This window comes from Caloenas nicobarica, chromosome 6 (assembly GCF_036013445.1).
Source record: "Caloenas nicobarica isolate bCalNic1 chromosome 6, bCalNic1.hap1, whole genome shotgun sequence".
NCBI lineage: Eukaryota > Metazoa > Chordata > Aves > Columbiformes > Columbidae > Caloenas > Caloenas nicobarica.
In genome coordinates, this window is record NC_088250.1 from 18,705,517 (window position 1) to 18,720,000 (window position 14,484).

General features: G+C 52.6%; 2 protein-coding genes across 3 annotated transcripts; one reads left to right on the plus strand and one right to left on the minus strand.

The window, feature by feature from the left end:
* Positions 1-704: 704 nt before the first annotated feature.
* On the minus strand, positions 705-2,437 carry HOXD13 (homeobox D13). The gene is made up of 2 exons (XM_065638089.1): positions 1,744-2,437; positions 705-955 (listed from the first exon to the last, which is right to left on the minus strand). Exons 1-2 carry the CDS (start codon positions 2,435-2,437, stop codon positions 705-707), a joined length of 945 nt encoding a protein of 314 aa, XP_065494161.1.
* Positions 2,438-9,413: 6,976 nt separating this feature from the next.
* Positions 9,414-12,642, plus strand: EVX2 (even-skipped homeobox 2). Of its 2 annotated transcripts, none has more exons than XM_065638236.1 (3): positions 9,414-10,007; positions 11,211-11,446; positions 11,983-12,642. In XM_065638236.1, the coding sequence occupies exons 1-3, from the start codon at positions 9,593-9,595 to the stop codon at positions 12,640-12,642; spliced, it is 1,311 nt and encodes a 436-aa protein (XP_065494308.1). In that variant the 5' UTR covers positions 9,414-9,592. The 2 variants fall into 2 exon arrangements, with proteins under 2 accessions (XP_065494308.1, XP_065494309.1); XM_065638237.1 differs by having other exon boundaries at positions 9,593-10,016.
* Positions 12,643-14,484: the final 1,842 nt, after the last annotated feature.

The window sequence follows — 14,484 nt, forward strand, 5'->3', positions numbered from 1 at the left end:
ATAAAAGAAAAAGAAAAAAAGAGAATAAACCAAAACCGCAAACCTGCAGAAGCGGAAAGAGCGGTGGGATATGCCTGGGGCTGTACTTTGCGCCCCGCAACAGCTCAGACGGATTCTCCGTCCCTCGAAAAACACTAAAAAGTTCGGCTGCCGAGTTACCCCTCCACGCAATTCACAATTCTCTCCGGGTCCCAGTGACCTCAGCGGGTTTTGGCAGCAGCCGAATGCTGCCACGGGTCCGGACTCCGGCTTTCTTGCATTTTCCTATTGATTTTTTTTTTCTTTCGGCGTGTTTTGAAGTTTTAGATAGCAAATCAAACCTGACACTTTTTGGCACTTGTTGTTGTTCAGAGAAAAAAAAAAAAAAAAGAAACCCCCCGAAAGAGTTAAGCATTTAAGAAAGTTATATCTGTAACTGTTCAACATATTGAAATTCGTTTATACTGGCCTAGAGGGAAGAATAGAAAATATAATTAATATTAATATTATTATTTTCGAAAGGTAGAAACAGAACTATAATTCAAGATTTGTCAGCACTCCCGTCCACTGAGAGAAAAACGCTGACTTTCACGGAAAACAATTCCCGAAATTTCGCCACCGCTGGAAGGAGAAAAAAAAATTAAATATATTTTCAAGTCTTTCCAAAAGTCTTTAGCTGGTCGTAAATTGAGTCTATATATCCATCACTGTCCACAACTAATAGATCAAGATACATTTTCTTTCAGTTTGGAGACTATTTTCTTATCCTTCACTCTCCTGTTCTGAAACCAAATGGTAACTTGTCTCTCAGACAGGTTTGTGGCTGCGGATATCCTTCGCCTCTTGTCCTTGTTAATGAACTTGTTAATGGCATATTCATTCTCGAGTTCTTTAAGCTGCAGTTTTGTGTACGGCACTCGCTTCTTTCTCCCACGCCGGTAGACACACATATCGGGCTGGTTTAGTGCAACGTCCCCTATTGTAAAAGACATTACGTGAAAAATTAGAATTTTATTACAGGCGTTTAAAGCTTAACCGATACTTGTTGGGCACTGGTTTTCACGGGCAAATAAATAATGCCGGGTTGTTTACAGTTTATTATTATTTACACTGCCACATTATTTGCACGTTAGCAAAGCACCAAAACCTTGATGGACTGTCATCACTTTTCAGGCATGCATCGCTAGCAAGCATGCAGGACGGCGGGGCATTGGCTGGGGGGCCGAGCGCAGGTCGGTCCTGGCAGTGCACACACACAAATCGCTTTGGTGTGTGTTTCCCCGGGTTTGTTTGCATGTGGTTTGTGCCTGTGTGCCCTCACTACTTGCAGTCTTTTATGTGCTCTGGGGCCGGGTCAATCGCCAGCCAGAGAGGCAGAGAAGCGCAAGCCTTCGAGCCATCGTCCTGCAAACTGCAAACGCGAATACAAACCCGGGCACCGAGAGAAGAAACAGGCGAAGGAGCCCGAGGCCGCGCCGGGACCCGCGGGACGGGCTCCGGGGCCCTGTCCGTGGGTGGCGGGGGACTCTGGGATCTGTCCCGCGGGGTGGAAAGCAGAGGCTGAGGTTTCCTCAGGGGTGGGGGGTGTGGAAGGGAAGGAAAAAGGAAAATCCACCGTTCCCCGCTCTCTCTCTGCTCTATGCATGTCTGCGCAGCGTGTCCAGCTCGGCAGGCCGCCCCTGCAGCCCGAGGGGCGGGGGAGGGGACGGGCAGGCGGAGAGGCGCGGGGGGGTTCAGTTCAGAACATTTCTCTCCTTCTCGTACCTGGAAAGGACGACTTCCAAAAGTGTGAGCTCTGTGTCTGATCTTTGGCACAGTAAACCTGACTATTCCAGCCATTAGCCAGAGTCCAAGACTGATAGCCCTCCATTGATATGTATGTTTCGTGTCTCGGTTCCCCAGAGCCAAACGTTGAGACCATGTCTATGTACCCAGGAACGTGCTGGTAGGGGGTTGTATAGCCCTGGTAGAAGGACACTTCCTTCGCCCTGGAGGAGACTTCATTGGCTGGGACACTCGTGCTGGTCAGACTGGAGACGTCCATGTACTTTTCCACGGGAAAGCCGCCAATGGAGGCATGGGGGGGAGACTTCAGGGCGTTTTGCTGGATCCCAACCCCGTGGGACATCCTGCAGCTATAGTATCCATTGCCAAAGTGATACCCATAGCCGAGCGCGGGGGCGGTGGCCGGCGCGGTGGAGCCCGGGCAGTCCTTGGCCGGGGGGTCGGGCCTCGCTGCCGCCCCCGAGCGCTCCCCTCCGCCGGCGTAGGCGAACCCCGAGGCGGCGGCAGCAGCGGCAGCGGCCGCTCGGCCCGTGTGCGCCGCCCCGAAAACGGGCGAGGAGAGGAAATTACGGCACTGCCCGGAGGCTCCGCCGCCGCCGCCGCCGCCGCCGCCGCTGTCACCGCGCAGTCCGTCCATCTCCCAGGTCGCTGCTTTGCTCATGGCCTTGCACATCGCGGGCGGCGGCGGCTCGGTCCCCGGCCGGGCATGATGCAAATGGTTATTTGCCTCCAACAGGTTGGATCCTGGCGGTACGTTTATAAAAACGAAGTCCAGGTTGGGAGGGGGGACGGGGCGGGGGCGGCCGGCTCCAGATTAGTTTGCCGCAGCCCGGGGGGCTGCTCATAGGCTGCCGTCGAAACATGTGACCCTCCCGCTGCCCGCACTGCCCCTTTCGCCTCGCAGCCCCTCGGTCCGCACCGACGGCGTCCCCCCTCCCTTCCCACCTCCGTTCCGCCGCCGCACTCCCGCTCCGACACGGACCCGGCGCTGGGGAGGGGTTGGGGCAGGCGGGCGGCGGTGATGCCCCACGGGCCAGCCTCGCCCCCGTCGCTCTTACCGCCCACTCTTCCTCCTGCCCGCGGCTTCAAGAGGGCCAGAGGAGGACCCTTGGTCGGTGGGCAGGGGTCACTTTGAAGCCGAGGGCAGGGGTCTGACCGGGTCCCCTGAGAGACCTTCCTCAGCTCATTGTTGTGTCTGCGGCAGTGGGAAAAACCCGGCACGGTCTTTGTAACCCATCCTCCCCATCTGCCTCTTTCCAAGCGATGTATGGAGGAGAAGGGCTTTGTTATAGGGGAGAACGGGTTCCCTGGCTCCACTTAGCTCTCTTCCATGGGAGACCTTCCCTTAGCCCCCCAAATATTGCTGCCAGCCAGGAAAAGGCATCGGGTCTGTGCTCAGAGCAAGATGCTAAAGCTGGCACTGATTAGATGTGGCTTTTTTCCCCTTGCAGTGTCAGTTCATGTCGTGGTAAGGCAGCCTAGTTAAAACGCAGCGTTTGCTTATGCTGACGGCTGTTCTGGGGGTGAGTTCCCAAGACTGTGGCAAATCCTTCTGTCGTCTCTTTCGACTCTCCCGCTGAGCCAGGATGGAAACCGGAGGAGTGCGAAGAACTGGGAATGGAGTGAGCTCCGAAGACGTGTTCCAACCCCAGCTCCAGCCCCAGCTCCAACTCCAGCCCCTGCCCCTGTGGGCCGGCATCTGTCGCTCCGCAGTTGCGTACTGCAAACACTTAACCCTCTCTCTGGCGCGGAAGGCAACAAGTTGCTGGGAAAGGCGGCAGCTCCGCGAGAAGGGCAGGGAAACGCTGTGCCAGCTGAAAATAATATAGCTGGGGCCGCGTTTACTGTCCCAACGGAGGCTCAGACGCAGGAGAAAAAAGAGGCAGCCGTCGTGGAGCTGAAAGTCAGCGTTGACACGATTTCAGGGTTGGGATGCCCCTGCTGAGCAGACTGGGCAGGCAGTGGCGGGGCCTCCGGACTACTGGGCTGCCGCGGAGAGGCCGAGCGGCAGCGCGGCAGGTCGCGCAGCAGCCGCCCGCCCCGCAGCCCTGCTTTGTAGCCGGTCTAATAATCGTCGGCAATTTGTGGAAGCGGAGTGAGGAATGACAAACGGGTGCCACTAATCAACTGTCAGTAATACAACAACTGGATGGCAAACACGAGTTCACGTTCATTAGCTATAACCACTTAATTGCTCTTAATCTTTCATAATCAGCTAAGAAGTGAGCCAGATGTGATTACGTGTTTCTCTCGGTTGTAAGCCGAATCAGTATTTACTCTCAGGATATGAAACCCTACATGATTAGGAGGATGGTTTGTGGAGGCACAAGTTTCCCATCCTTTTATGTCCCTACACGCAGCTTTCTAGTGAAAACATTGCTAACACGCTGAATTCCCGAGAAATAAGAGACTTTATTTCTCCAGACATATTTCGCATTTTGTTTCCTCTTGCAATAGATGCGGTGAAATTTTGTCTCCCGTCACGTCATTTTAAATAAGGCCGCCGAAAGAAAGGAGAATCTAAAGCACAGGGTTTTGGAGCTTTTTGAGCTCTGTTGCATCAAAGCAAATCACGGTGCAGCCGCAGCGACACCCGCAGAGCACCTCAACCCTCCCGAGACCTCTGCTCCAGCGAGAGCCCCTCCGTGACTCTGAAAACTGTGTCTTTGGGTGGGTTTATGACCAAAGACTTCAATTTCATAATGAGCCGTTTTGTAGAGGGTGTAGAAAACAGCACTGCCTTGCACGGCAGGATATTATGCACGCGAATAAAAATAATGAGCTCATGAGCCAAGGTCGGATCGCTCTGAGCATCCACCCAGTTTACAAGTGGCAGGACGCGCCCCGCACCCCGAGCCCCGAGGCCGTGCTGCGGCCCTGGCCCCGGCCCGGAACAGCCCGTCACCTCCGCTACCCGGGGAGGACAGTCGCGATGGAGACGTGCCGCCCTTGCCGGGTTTCTGCCTGCGGGACAGTCCTCGCTTTTCCCCGGCGATAGCTCTGCGGATGCCCAGCGCCTCGCGGAGCCGCACTGCATTTTCCATTGACACATTGGACGGGAATCTGCACAGATAGCATCGCTGCAGAAAGTGGTTGTGTTCAACCCCTGAAAAAAAAGGTGTCTTTTTCTTTTTTTCTTCCCTGAAATTATCTCATTTCCTCAAATACATTTGCCATGATTTAACACAGTTAAGACTCCACACAAGCTTTTAGTACAGGCTTTTAGTATTTGCTGTCTGTCCTCTGCCTGGTCTCTCCCAGGAGAAACAATCCAGTTTTTCCATCACCTCCCTCGCCAGAATTTGCCGATGGTAACAATATCTTTACGAAGTCTCTTCTCTTGCTAGTGTTTGCTCCAGAAAACAAAAGCAAATGCAAACACATATTTCCCAACCACCTCTCTCAGGGCAAAGGAAGTACGCAAATGAAGAGAAAAGCATTCCATTTACATTTCTCCAAAACTTATCCCCATGCCTACTGCGTTCCGTTGTTACTTTCGAACCTGTGTGGAATTTTAATAGAAAAACAGAAGAGAGAAGCTTTCGTTTTCTACCACGCCTTAAAAAAAAAGAAAAAGTCAGTTACAGTACTGAAAAGATTTAGCACCAAAGCAGGGGAAATCGTTAATTTTTTTTTCTCCTCCAGATATGTGCCATAGCTTGTCATCTCTTTATTTACGTCAACTTTAAAAATCCATTTCGAGTCGGAGAAAGTTTTCTCCCGACTCCCTGCACAGCCTCTGAGCACATGCGGATGTTGAACTTGAGCTCTCGGGTCACGGGCTGGTGCTGGCCGCTCCCTGACTCCCCCCTCCGCTGCGAAGCAGCGCGGGGACCTCGGGGACGCTGACCTGGGACGAGCTCGCCGACCTGCCTCAGCTGCCGGCTGAAACGAAACGTCGGCCGAATAGCTTCCCGGCCGGAGTAACGCTTTCTCGTTTAAATTAAAACCGGTTTGTGTGCAAAAGCAGCCCCAGAAGAGATCCTGTAATCATTTACTTTGCAAAGCGAGCGCCCACGGGGTCTCAGCCTGGATAGCGGGGGGAGGGACGATGCTGCAGGGCCCGCGTGATTCGGGGACACGCTCGCTCCGCGTCCTTCACCACTCTTAGGTGACAGTTCGCGAAGAATCAGGCCTGAAGGGACAAGTAAACGTTCCGAGTCTGGCCCTTTACATGTATGACGGCACGAGGCAGAGGGGAGAGTCGCGGCTGAGCGGGGATACGGTGGGTGCGCTGCGCGGGCGCGGAGCTGCGCTGCCCGGTGGCCTCGGGCGGGCAGCGCCCGCGGCTCCTTCGCGCAGTGCCGCCACTGCACCGCCAGGTGGCGCCGCCGTGCCTGCCGCCAGTGCCGCCGCGGGCGCTGCGCGGGCGCTGAGCGCACCCCCCGGGCCGCGGGGTCCCTCGGGCCAGCCCCCGCTCCCCCGGCGCTCGCCTGGACAGACCCTCTCACCCCCACACACTCGCGACCAGAGCAGCACCAAGTGCTCAGACCCCGCGAGGAGCGACCCGGAGAACTTGCGCTGCCGCGGATGGCCCGCCTGCGCTGCGCGCCGCCATGGGCCCCTGTTGGCAGCCTGCCCCGCCGAGGAGGAGGAAGCAGATATTCCTGTTCGTCTTCCCAAGCACGCTTTGAGCGGTGAAAAGCTGGCCGAGATGTTGTTTGGCTGATTTAACACGAACTTCATTTCAATTAAGTTGTGTGACCTCTTTTTCCCGGCTCCGGTTTAATAAACGAGCACTGAAATATTCTTTGATGCCTTGAGCAATAACTTTCAAGGTAAAAATGAAAAGAAGTTTGGCCACAGGCCTAAGCAGCTATTTAAACTTACAAGAACAACTGAGTAAACAGCGTCCAACAAAACCTTCCATATTTTAGCAGTCTCTGTGACTTCCTCCCCCTTTGCTCACTAATGTCACTGTAATGCCGGAGGTTCTTTAGGTTGAGCTGTGGGTTTTGAACAACTATAAACATATGCCGAAAGGTTTTTAGTCTGTGCTGTTGCTTTTGGGAAAACAAAATAAAAACAAGATAAAAAGATAAACATCGGTGCAGTAAATGCATCTAGTTGGCTGGGAATATAAATATCAGATGACTAGTTTATTAGTGGGTTGACGGTTGGGGGTGTGCTGATTAACTGCATGGTGGGGAACGGGTTTGTTACCTCACATCTATTTAGCGGAAGATTATTAACGTCTTTTACTACATGTTATTTCCCTTGCATATAAACGTAGCTATATTTTAAGTCACATTGTACATAACCTAAGGTATCAGTATTATTATAAAGGTGCAAAATATAAAATAACACTAATAAAGATCATTCACAGCCGCACTTGCATGTAACTTGTTTCTCTCACATTGAGGCTTTTCATAGTCTTTTCTATCCGCTCTGAATAACATAAAAAGCGTCCCATCTCTCTTAGTAGTGCAGTAACATTTCTGGAGTCTGAAGTTGTGCTGGCTTTGGTTGTGCGCACACACGACTGCCTCGGAGATGTGCTATCGCGGCTGCGGTTTTCCAAAGAGCAGAGGGAAAGATGCTCGCCCTGTTACAGCCTTCAAGAAAACAGACGAGGGCGCCAAACGACAGCAATAAACCAGCCGCAGGCTTCCGCTCCGCCTCGCGCCCCGCCGGGCCAGCCGGCTGCTGCTGCGGCGGGGGAAGCGGGGGCTCCGGGACCCCGCTAAGGCTGGGTGCCCCGGGCCCGCCGGGCGGTGCGGTGCCTGCTGCCGCCCGCGGGGAGTCCGCTCGGCCACGCTCAGTAAGGCCTGAGCTGGGGTGTAACGGTGGGACACCGTCCGCCCCGCCGGGAGGGCAGTGCAAAACCCTCCGCCCGGCCCGGCCGGGGGACCCAGGGGGAATCGTGTGCGGGTTCTCCCCGCTGCCCCGCGGCTTATGTCCTACTCCACTCCCTCCGCGTCGTCCCGCTCCACTGCCGCGCCCGCGAGGAGGAAAAGTTGATATTTACTTTTGTTTGGTTGTGGGGCTGTAAAACGCAAGACATCACACTGCAGTCTAAATTCCCATTTCAAGGGGCTAACATAAAACGCTAATGGAGGGGTGGATTCTGCAAACAACGCCTAGAATGTTTTCTAAATATTCGCTGGAACGTTTAGGGAGACTTTAACACGTTATTTTAAAAAAAAATCTATCAAATATCCCATTTTCGAGCTATGAATAGTGCGCTAGAGCACAAGAACTTAAGAGATGTATGTGACTAACTTTAGCAGGAACATCTCTCCTCGCAAAAAAACCAAACCCGCGTTTATTCACAGGAAACATTGGATTGTTTCTCCGGGCGATGAAATTCAGATTCCCAGGGTCTAAATACTAGATGATGTGAGTGAAAAAAAATCACGGCGAGCATAAAGGTTGGGCAGCTATTGAAGAGCACTCCAGAGATGCTAACGACAAAGGATTTATCTTCGTTTAAATGGTTGCCATCAGCGTCATTATTACTAGCAAAGTTATCACTGAAGGGAGACTTCCTGACCGCCACGTCTGCCGAGCGCCGCAGCCCGTGTCCCCGGCAGCACCCGGCAAAGAGCGGAGGGATGAGATCCCTGAGCCACAGGTAACTTCGGAGAGAGGGTGCTAAAGGTGAAGTCTCTGCTAGCTAGAAGCCTGTGGGCGATGAACCCCCCTCATTTATATTCTTAATTTCTAAATACGTAGAGTTTATTGGCGGTGGGGAGGGAGGAAGCAGAGGGCTGGAAAGAAACCTGCCGGGAGGATGAAATCGCACGGCCGCGGAGTGTTTTAAATCACAAATATATTTAATGTTCTTCGGTTATTTCCCCCCCGTCACCAGCCAGTGTTGTCGCAGAGGGGAGAAGCAGGCTATCTTCTTCGATAAGCAGGATTATAGAAAGTAAGAAGGAGATCACATTTATGGACGCAACGAATAAAAGTATATTAGAATTATAATATATTACGTTATAATAAATATTTTAATTTCCCGGCAACTGCTGTAGGTGCACTCGAACCGGTGTGTGCCGGCAGCACCGGTATTTTAAACTCTGGATATAAGGTTTGCACCTGTGAGGGGGTGCGTGGGGGTGTCAGTGTAAATTCCTAAATAAAAGTACTAATGTGGTCTGGAAATTGCAAGAAAAAGTAGAGAGAAATCAACGGCAGGGTGTTCTCTGTCCTCTGGTCGTCTTCCAGCATTTCCTCGCATTGTGATCTAAAATTCGCCTTAGAAATATTAATAAAGAAAAGCATTATCTAATATTTAGCATGTAGCTCTGTCCGAGGACAAATGAGAAAGAAGCTGCATCATTAGGACCTAAAAGGCAACAAAACAAAAATCAGAGCATAATGATGCACCTAAATGAAGGGGGAAATGTTGCAGAGCTCATTTTATTAATCAGACTGTCAATTCCACCCCAGAGGCCAAACCCCAGAGCAATTCAAGCAAGATCTGATCAAGCTAAGGACAAGAGCTTTACTCCTCACTTCTTGTCTTTCTTTCTTTCCACCTGGATATATTTGTCTGCTCTGAAGCCGCCTTCATTATCCACTGACAGGAGCTTGTATTTATTTGCTTATAAACCTGTTACAATAAATGATTATTCGAACAGCGTCATTCATACCTTAATGACGAGCACCACTTTTTGATGAATGACATTTCGGGCTAGAAAGGATGTATGGGTCATTTTGACCAGTCATTCCCTCGCTTTGGCATCCCACAATTTTTACGCCTCCCTCAAAAAGAGATAATAATATTTAGAGACACTTGCCGGGCTGAATGTGAATTAGCCCCTGCTGCAGCTCATCATTAGTACAGGACCAGCCCTGCAACTTTGACATTTTTTATAAAGCTGAGATGATGGAAAGAATAAGAAAAGAGATGATCCTGATGGAGAGAGGGCTGCACAGCCCTACAGCTGGCAAAAGGCTCTCGAATTTGTCAGACTCAGCTGGAAATGCGGTGCTGGAGGCCCTTGAAAATTCTCCGCACAGTGGTCGCCTCAGCCCGAGACTGACTGCCGCCTCCCTGCACAGCGCTATAGGGGACATCTCCACCAAAGGCAAATTTGAAATAGACACTTTATTCAATCTTCAGCATCCGAGCAGTGAAAGCACCGTCTCCTCCGAAATCCCGCCGTCGGACAGCAGGAAGAAAATCAGTCTTTATTCCGAAGTTGCTCAAGAGGCAGATATGAACAGTGATGTGGAGGTGGGCTGCTCCGCGCTCCGCTCCCCAGCCAGCCTGACTTCCTCGCAGCTGAAGGAAAACAGTAACAAAGGTAACTCTTCCTTTATGATCTCCATCTAAGCCCCGCACTTTGCCAGCCAGCTTTAAAAAACAAAGCAAACCCACCGCCACCGCCAAAGTTGCTCTCCTCTGCACCGGCGCTCTTTCTTCTGCGAAGATAGAGCTCCAGGCTGTAAAATATTATTGCAATTACTGCACTCTCCCGATAGCCGAGACACACTACCCGGGCAGTTCCTGTGCGGGTGCATGCCTGTGTGCATGCCCAAATCCATAGGTATGTAGATATATATCCAGAATAGATGTGGGCACAAATATCCACCCACCTATGTTTAGGGAAAGATTTCTCCTGATTTTTCCTCACGCTCTTGGAGCTCTCGGCGTCTCTCGAGCTGTATGCATGTATATATACATACATAGATTAAATTAGAGAGAGAGAGAGGAGTGCGAGGAAACTGCCCATATTTTCCTGTGTGTGTCCTTCTCTGTGTATATGCAACGTGCTGTCTTATGTTCACCTCAGGATAACTGAGCATTGTTCACTTTCCCCCTGTTTATAACAGAGGGTTTGAAACAGCCCTGTCTCCTTCCCGCTTTGCGGGGCATAGTGATGGACGATGGTTGTTATTATTGCTGTAATTGGGGAGGGGGAGCCAGGTGAGCGCTGGTTTTCCTAGGGGCCATAGTGCATGCCTTTTTTGTCAAATGTGCCAGAGAAGGGAAAGGATCCTCGACGTAACACTGGAGGGGGAAAAAAAAAAAAAAGGTTTTATGACGGGTCTTATTTCGTGTGTCTCAAACGAAAATAGGAACCGCAGTCGATGGGGGAAATGCTAGCGCCGAGCCCGAGCTCCTCGCAGCCCGGTGGAGACGCGCCGAGCTCCGGCCCGAGCCCTCGCCACTCTCCCCGGGTCTCGGCTGCCCTGCAATCACCAAACCCGCCCCATTTACGGAGAATAACGCGTTTATGAAGTGACTAAAAAAAAAGAAAAAGGAAAACAAAAACCAAAACATCCCCCCCCCAAAAAAACCCCTCAACCAACCAAAAATCCTAAACCAAAACAAAAAACCACCAACCCTTCCAGACCCGACTATCGATTTCGTTAGCAGCAGCGATTTGTAAGAATGACAGCTGGCGTTAAGGACGGGTGCGCAGGGCCTGGCCCGGCCGGGCGGGTTTGGGGGCCGCCCCGCCGCCCGCTCTCAACCCCGTGCGCTCTCCCCGCAGGCTACACTGAGAGCAGTCCGGCGCCGAGCACCCCCGCCGCAGCCCCCGCCGCCAGCATCGGCAGCCTGCACAGCGGCTCGGCGGCGGGGGCCGACCAGGTGCGTCGGTACCGCACCGCCTTCACCCGGGAGCAGATCGCCCGCCTGGAGAAGGAGTTTTACCGCGAGAACTACGTGTCGCGGCCGCGGCGCTGCGAGCTGGCCGCCGCCCTCAACCTCCCCGAGACCACCATCAAGGTACAACGCTCCCCGCGCCCCGCCGAGCGTCCCCGGCCCCGGCGCAGCCCCGCGGTGCCCGGCCTCAGCGGGCCGGCTGCCGGCTTCCGCTTTGCTTGATGGATTCGCCGGGCCCTTAACGGTGATCATCCCTTGTGCTCCTTTGCTTCTCAGCACATCGAAGTTTCTATTTGCTTAAAACCCCTTATTATTATTATTTATTTTCCTCGTCGGTTTTTATTGTGTTAGCACATTTCCTAAAGAAATGAGGAGAGAGAAAATAAACAGCTATTAAACACGGGGAGATGAGCGCGTCAATACTGTAAAGTCATAGTCCTGCTTTGGGGGGAGGGGACGACTCAAAGGGAAAACGTTTATTCAGATCGAAGTTCCTCCCCGGGCCGAGGGGGATCGGTTGTCTTGGGCAAGGTCACAGGCGACTGCTCCGCCGCGTTGGCGGTGGCTGTCGATGGGCGCCCGCCGGTGCTGTCGGCGGAAGCGGGTGAAGAGGGGCGCGGAGCGGTGCTGAGCCATGCTGTACTTGTCTCCCCGCGCAGGTGTGGTTCCAGAACCGGCGGATGAAGGACAAGAGACAGCGCCTGGCCATGTCCTGGCCCCACCCGGCCGACCCCAGCTTCTACACCTACATGATGACCCACGCGGCGGCCACGGGCAGCCTGCCCTACCCCTTCCACTCTCACGTCCCGCTCCACTACTACCCTCACGTCGGGGTCACCGCCGCCGCAGCTGCCGCCGCCGCCTCGGGGGCCGCGGCCGCGCCCTTCGCCACCTCCATCCGCCCGCTGGACACCTTCCGCGCCCTCTCGCACCCCTATTCCCGCCCGGAGCTGCTCTGCAGCTTCCGACACCCCGGCCTCTACCAGGCACCGGCCGCCGCCGCCGCCGGCCTCAACAGCAGCGCGGCCGCCTCGGCGGCGGCGGCGGCGGCAGCAGCGGCGGCGGCGGCGGCGGGGTCTGGGCCGCCGGGGGGCTCGGCGCCCTGTTCCTGCCTCAGCTGCCACAGCAGCCAGACGGCGGCGGCGGCGGCGGCTGCGGCCTCGGCGCTGGGCTCGCGGGGCGCCGCCGCCGCCGACTTCCCGTGCACGGCGGCGGGGCAGCGCTCTGAGAGCGGCTTCCTGCCCTACTCGGCCGCCGTGCTCAGCAAGGCCGCCGTCGCCTCGCCGGACCAGCGGGAGGAGGCGCCGCTCACCAGATAACTGCCCCAGCCTGGGCCCAGGGGCGGGGGGCGTTTTGTAAGGGGAGTCGGGGGAGGCCGAGGAGGGGGGCGCCCCCGGCTCGGTCAAAAAGTTCCGTCTATTTTTTTATTGCTGACCGCCCTACCGCAGAGGGGCGCGAAGCCCGGCGGGGAGTGCGTTCCGAGGCACTTGCGCCCCCGCGGAGGCGGCCCCGCGGTGCGCGCTGCCGTGTACTGCCAGGCGCTGGGCTCCGCGGGGCTGCGGGCGGCCGGGCCGGAGGGTACAGGGAGCGGGAGCCCGCGGAAGAGAATGTGTTTCTGCCTTTTTTAAAAAAAATGTTATTCTTTCGGTTTGAGTTCGACTAAATGAGAAATGTCTCGCGTATTTCTGTACAAGCGGCAGCTAACAAGGCTGCCGCGGCCGGGCCAGTAATGGGAAGGAAAGTGTAAGATTGACAGGATCGGGAGCGGCATTTTTAAGGTCACGCTTTCTAACTACCATAATCCACCCTATCTGGGAAATACTTGAATCTCTCTAGGTGTAGGCTGTTGTCCTGAAGCATTTACCTTCCAGACACTTTTCTAAATTTAATTATTTTTCTTAGCGTCTCTCTCCTTCCTGTAAAACGGCTCTTGGATTTATTTCTCGCGCATCTCTATCGCGCCTTTGCCTCTGCAAAGCCACCACTGGGTAACTGAGACCTGCTATACCAAACCACTGCTACTGGAGGGACTTCCTTGAACTTGAAGAAAGGCACATCAAAAACCACCAGTGTTACTGCCATGTCAATTTTGATGCTAATAATGTGCAGATTATGACGAAAATTGCCAATCATGTTCTCTGATGGACCTCCTTTGAATGTGGAATTGGAAAAAAGTTCCCCGCACAGAGACCTGCTGTCAAGTACTAACAACCCGCTAAGGGAAGTCATTAGAAGAGACAGATAAGAGACTTGGTACATAAAACATTGTTCTTGGTGCATAGAATGTATGTTATTTAATGTTATCTCTGTTACCTGAAGTGATTTCGCACAAGAAAGCCACTTTCTTATCATCTCAATTGCCAATTTTCATTTTGGTAACTTGGACACCCCGGGTAGACTTTCCTCTGTTAAGTTGATATTCCACCAATGTGAAGAGCCTCATTAAATCAAACCCAGATATTTCCATAATGCTCCCTACAGAGCCACTTCACTCTTCACATAATGAGATTTTTCTGAAGAGTTGAAGCCCTCATCTAACTTGCTATTGCTTGTTTAGGTCCTGTGTGAATGTGAATGCACACACACACGTACACTTTCACACAAAAAAAAAAAAAGAAAAAAGAAAAAATCTCGAATAAGTGTCCTGAAATTCTTATATTTTTAAGACACTGGAATTTTTCGTATTCTAATAATGAACTTTCAGGTAATGATTTTAAAGGCTGTCCTGTTTTGTTCAGTGAACATAAATCCTAAGGTGTTGGGGTTTTTTTTTTTTGTTTGGTTTTTGTTTGTTTGTTTGGTGTGGTTTTTTTGTTTTTGTTTTTGTTTTTTTTTTTTTCCAACGGGACAGATTTCTTAGGTGGGGGTAGGGAAAGGCAAAGGAGAAATATCCCCGGGCTTCCACGGAGGATTCCTGGCAAGATGTGTACATTTTCTGGGTAAAGAACTTTAAAGCACGGTAGAAGACACCTAACTCACAAATTTCTCATTTTGTAAAGAACGAATAGGAAGACTACTTATGTAAAGATATCGATTATACCAGCTGTTGTTCACTGAGTTTACATTTAAATTTTTAAATTAATATATAATTTAAGGCTGAAGAAAACAGACCAAAACGTAGCACTCTTTTACCAGCTTAACCTTTTCAATCGTTAGGATCG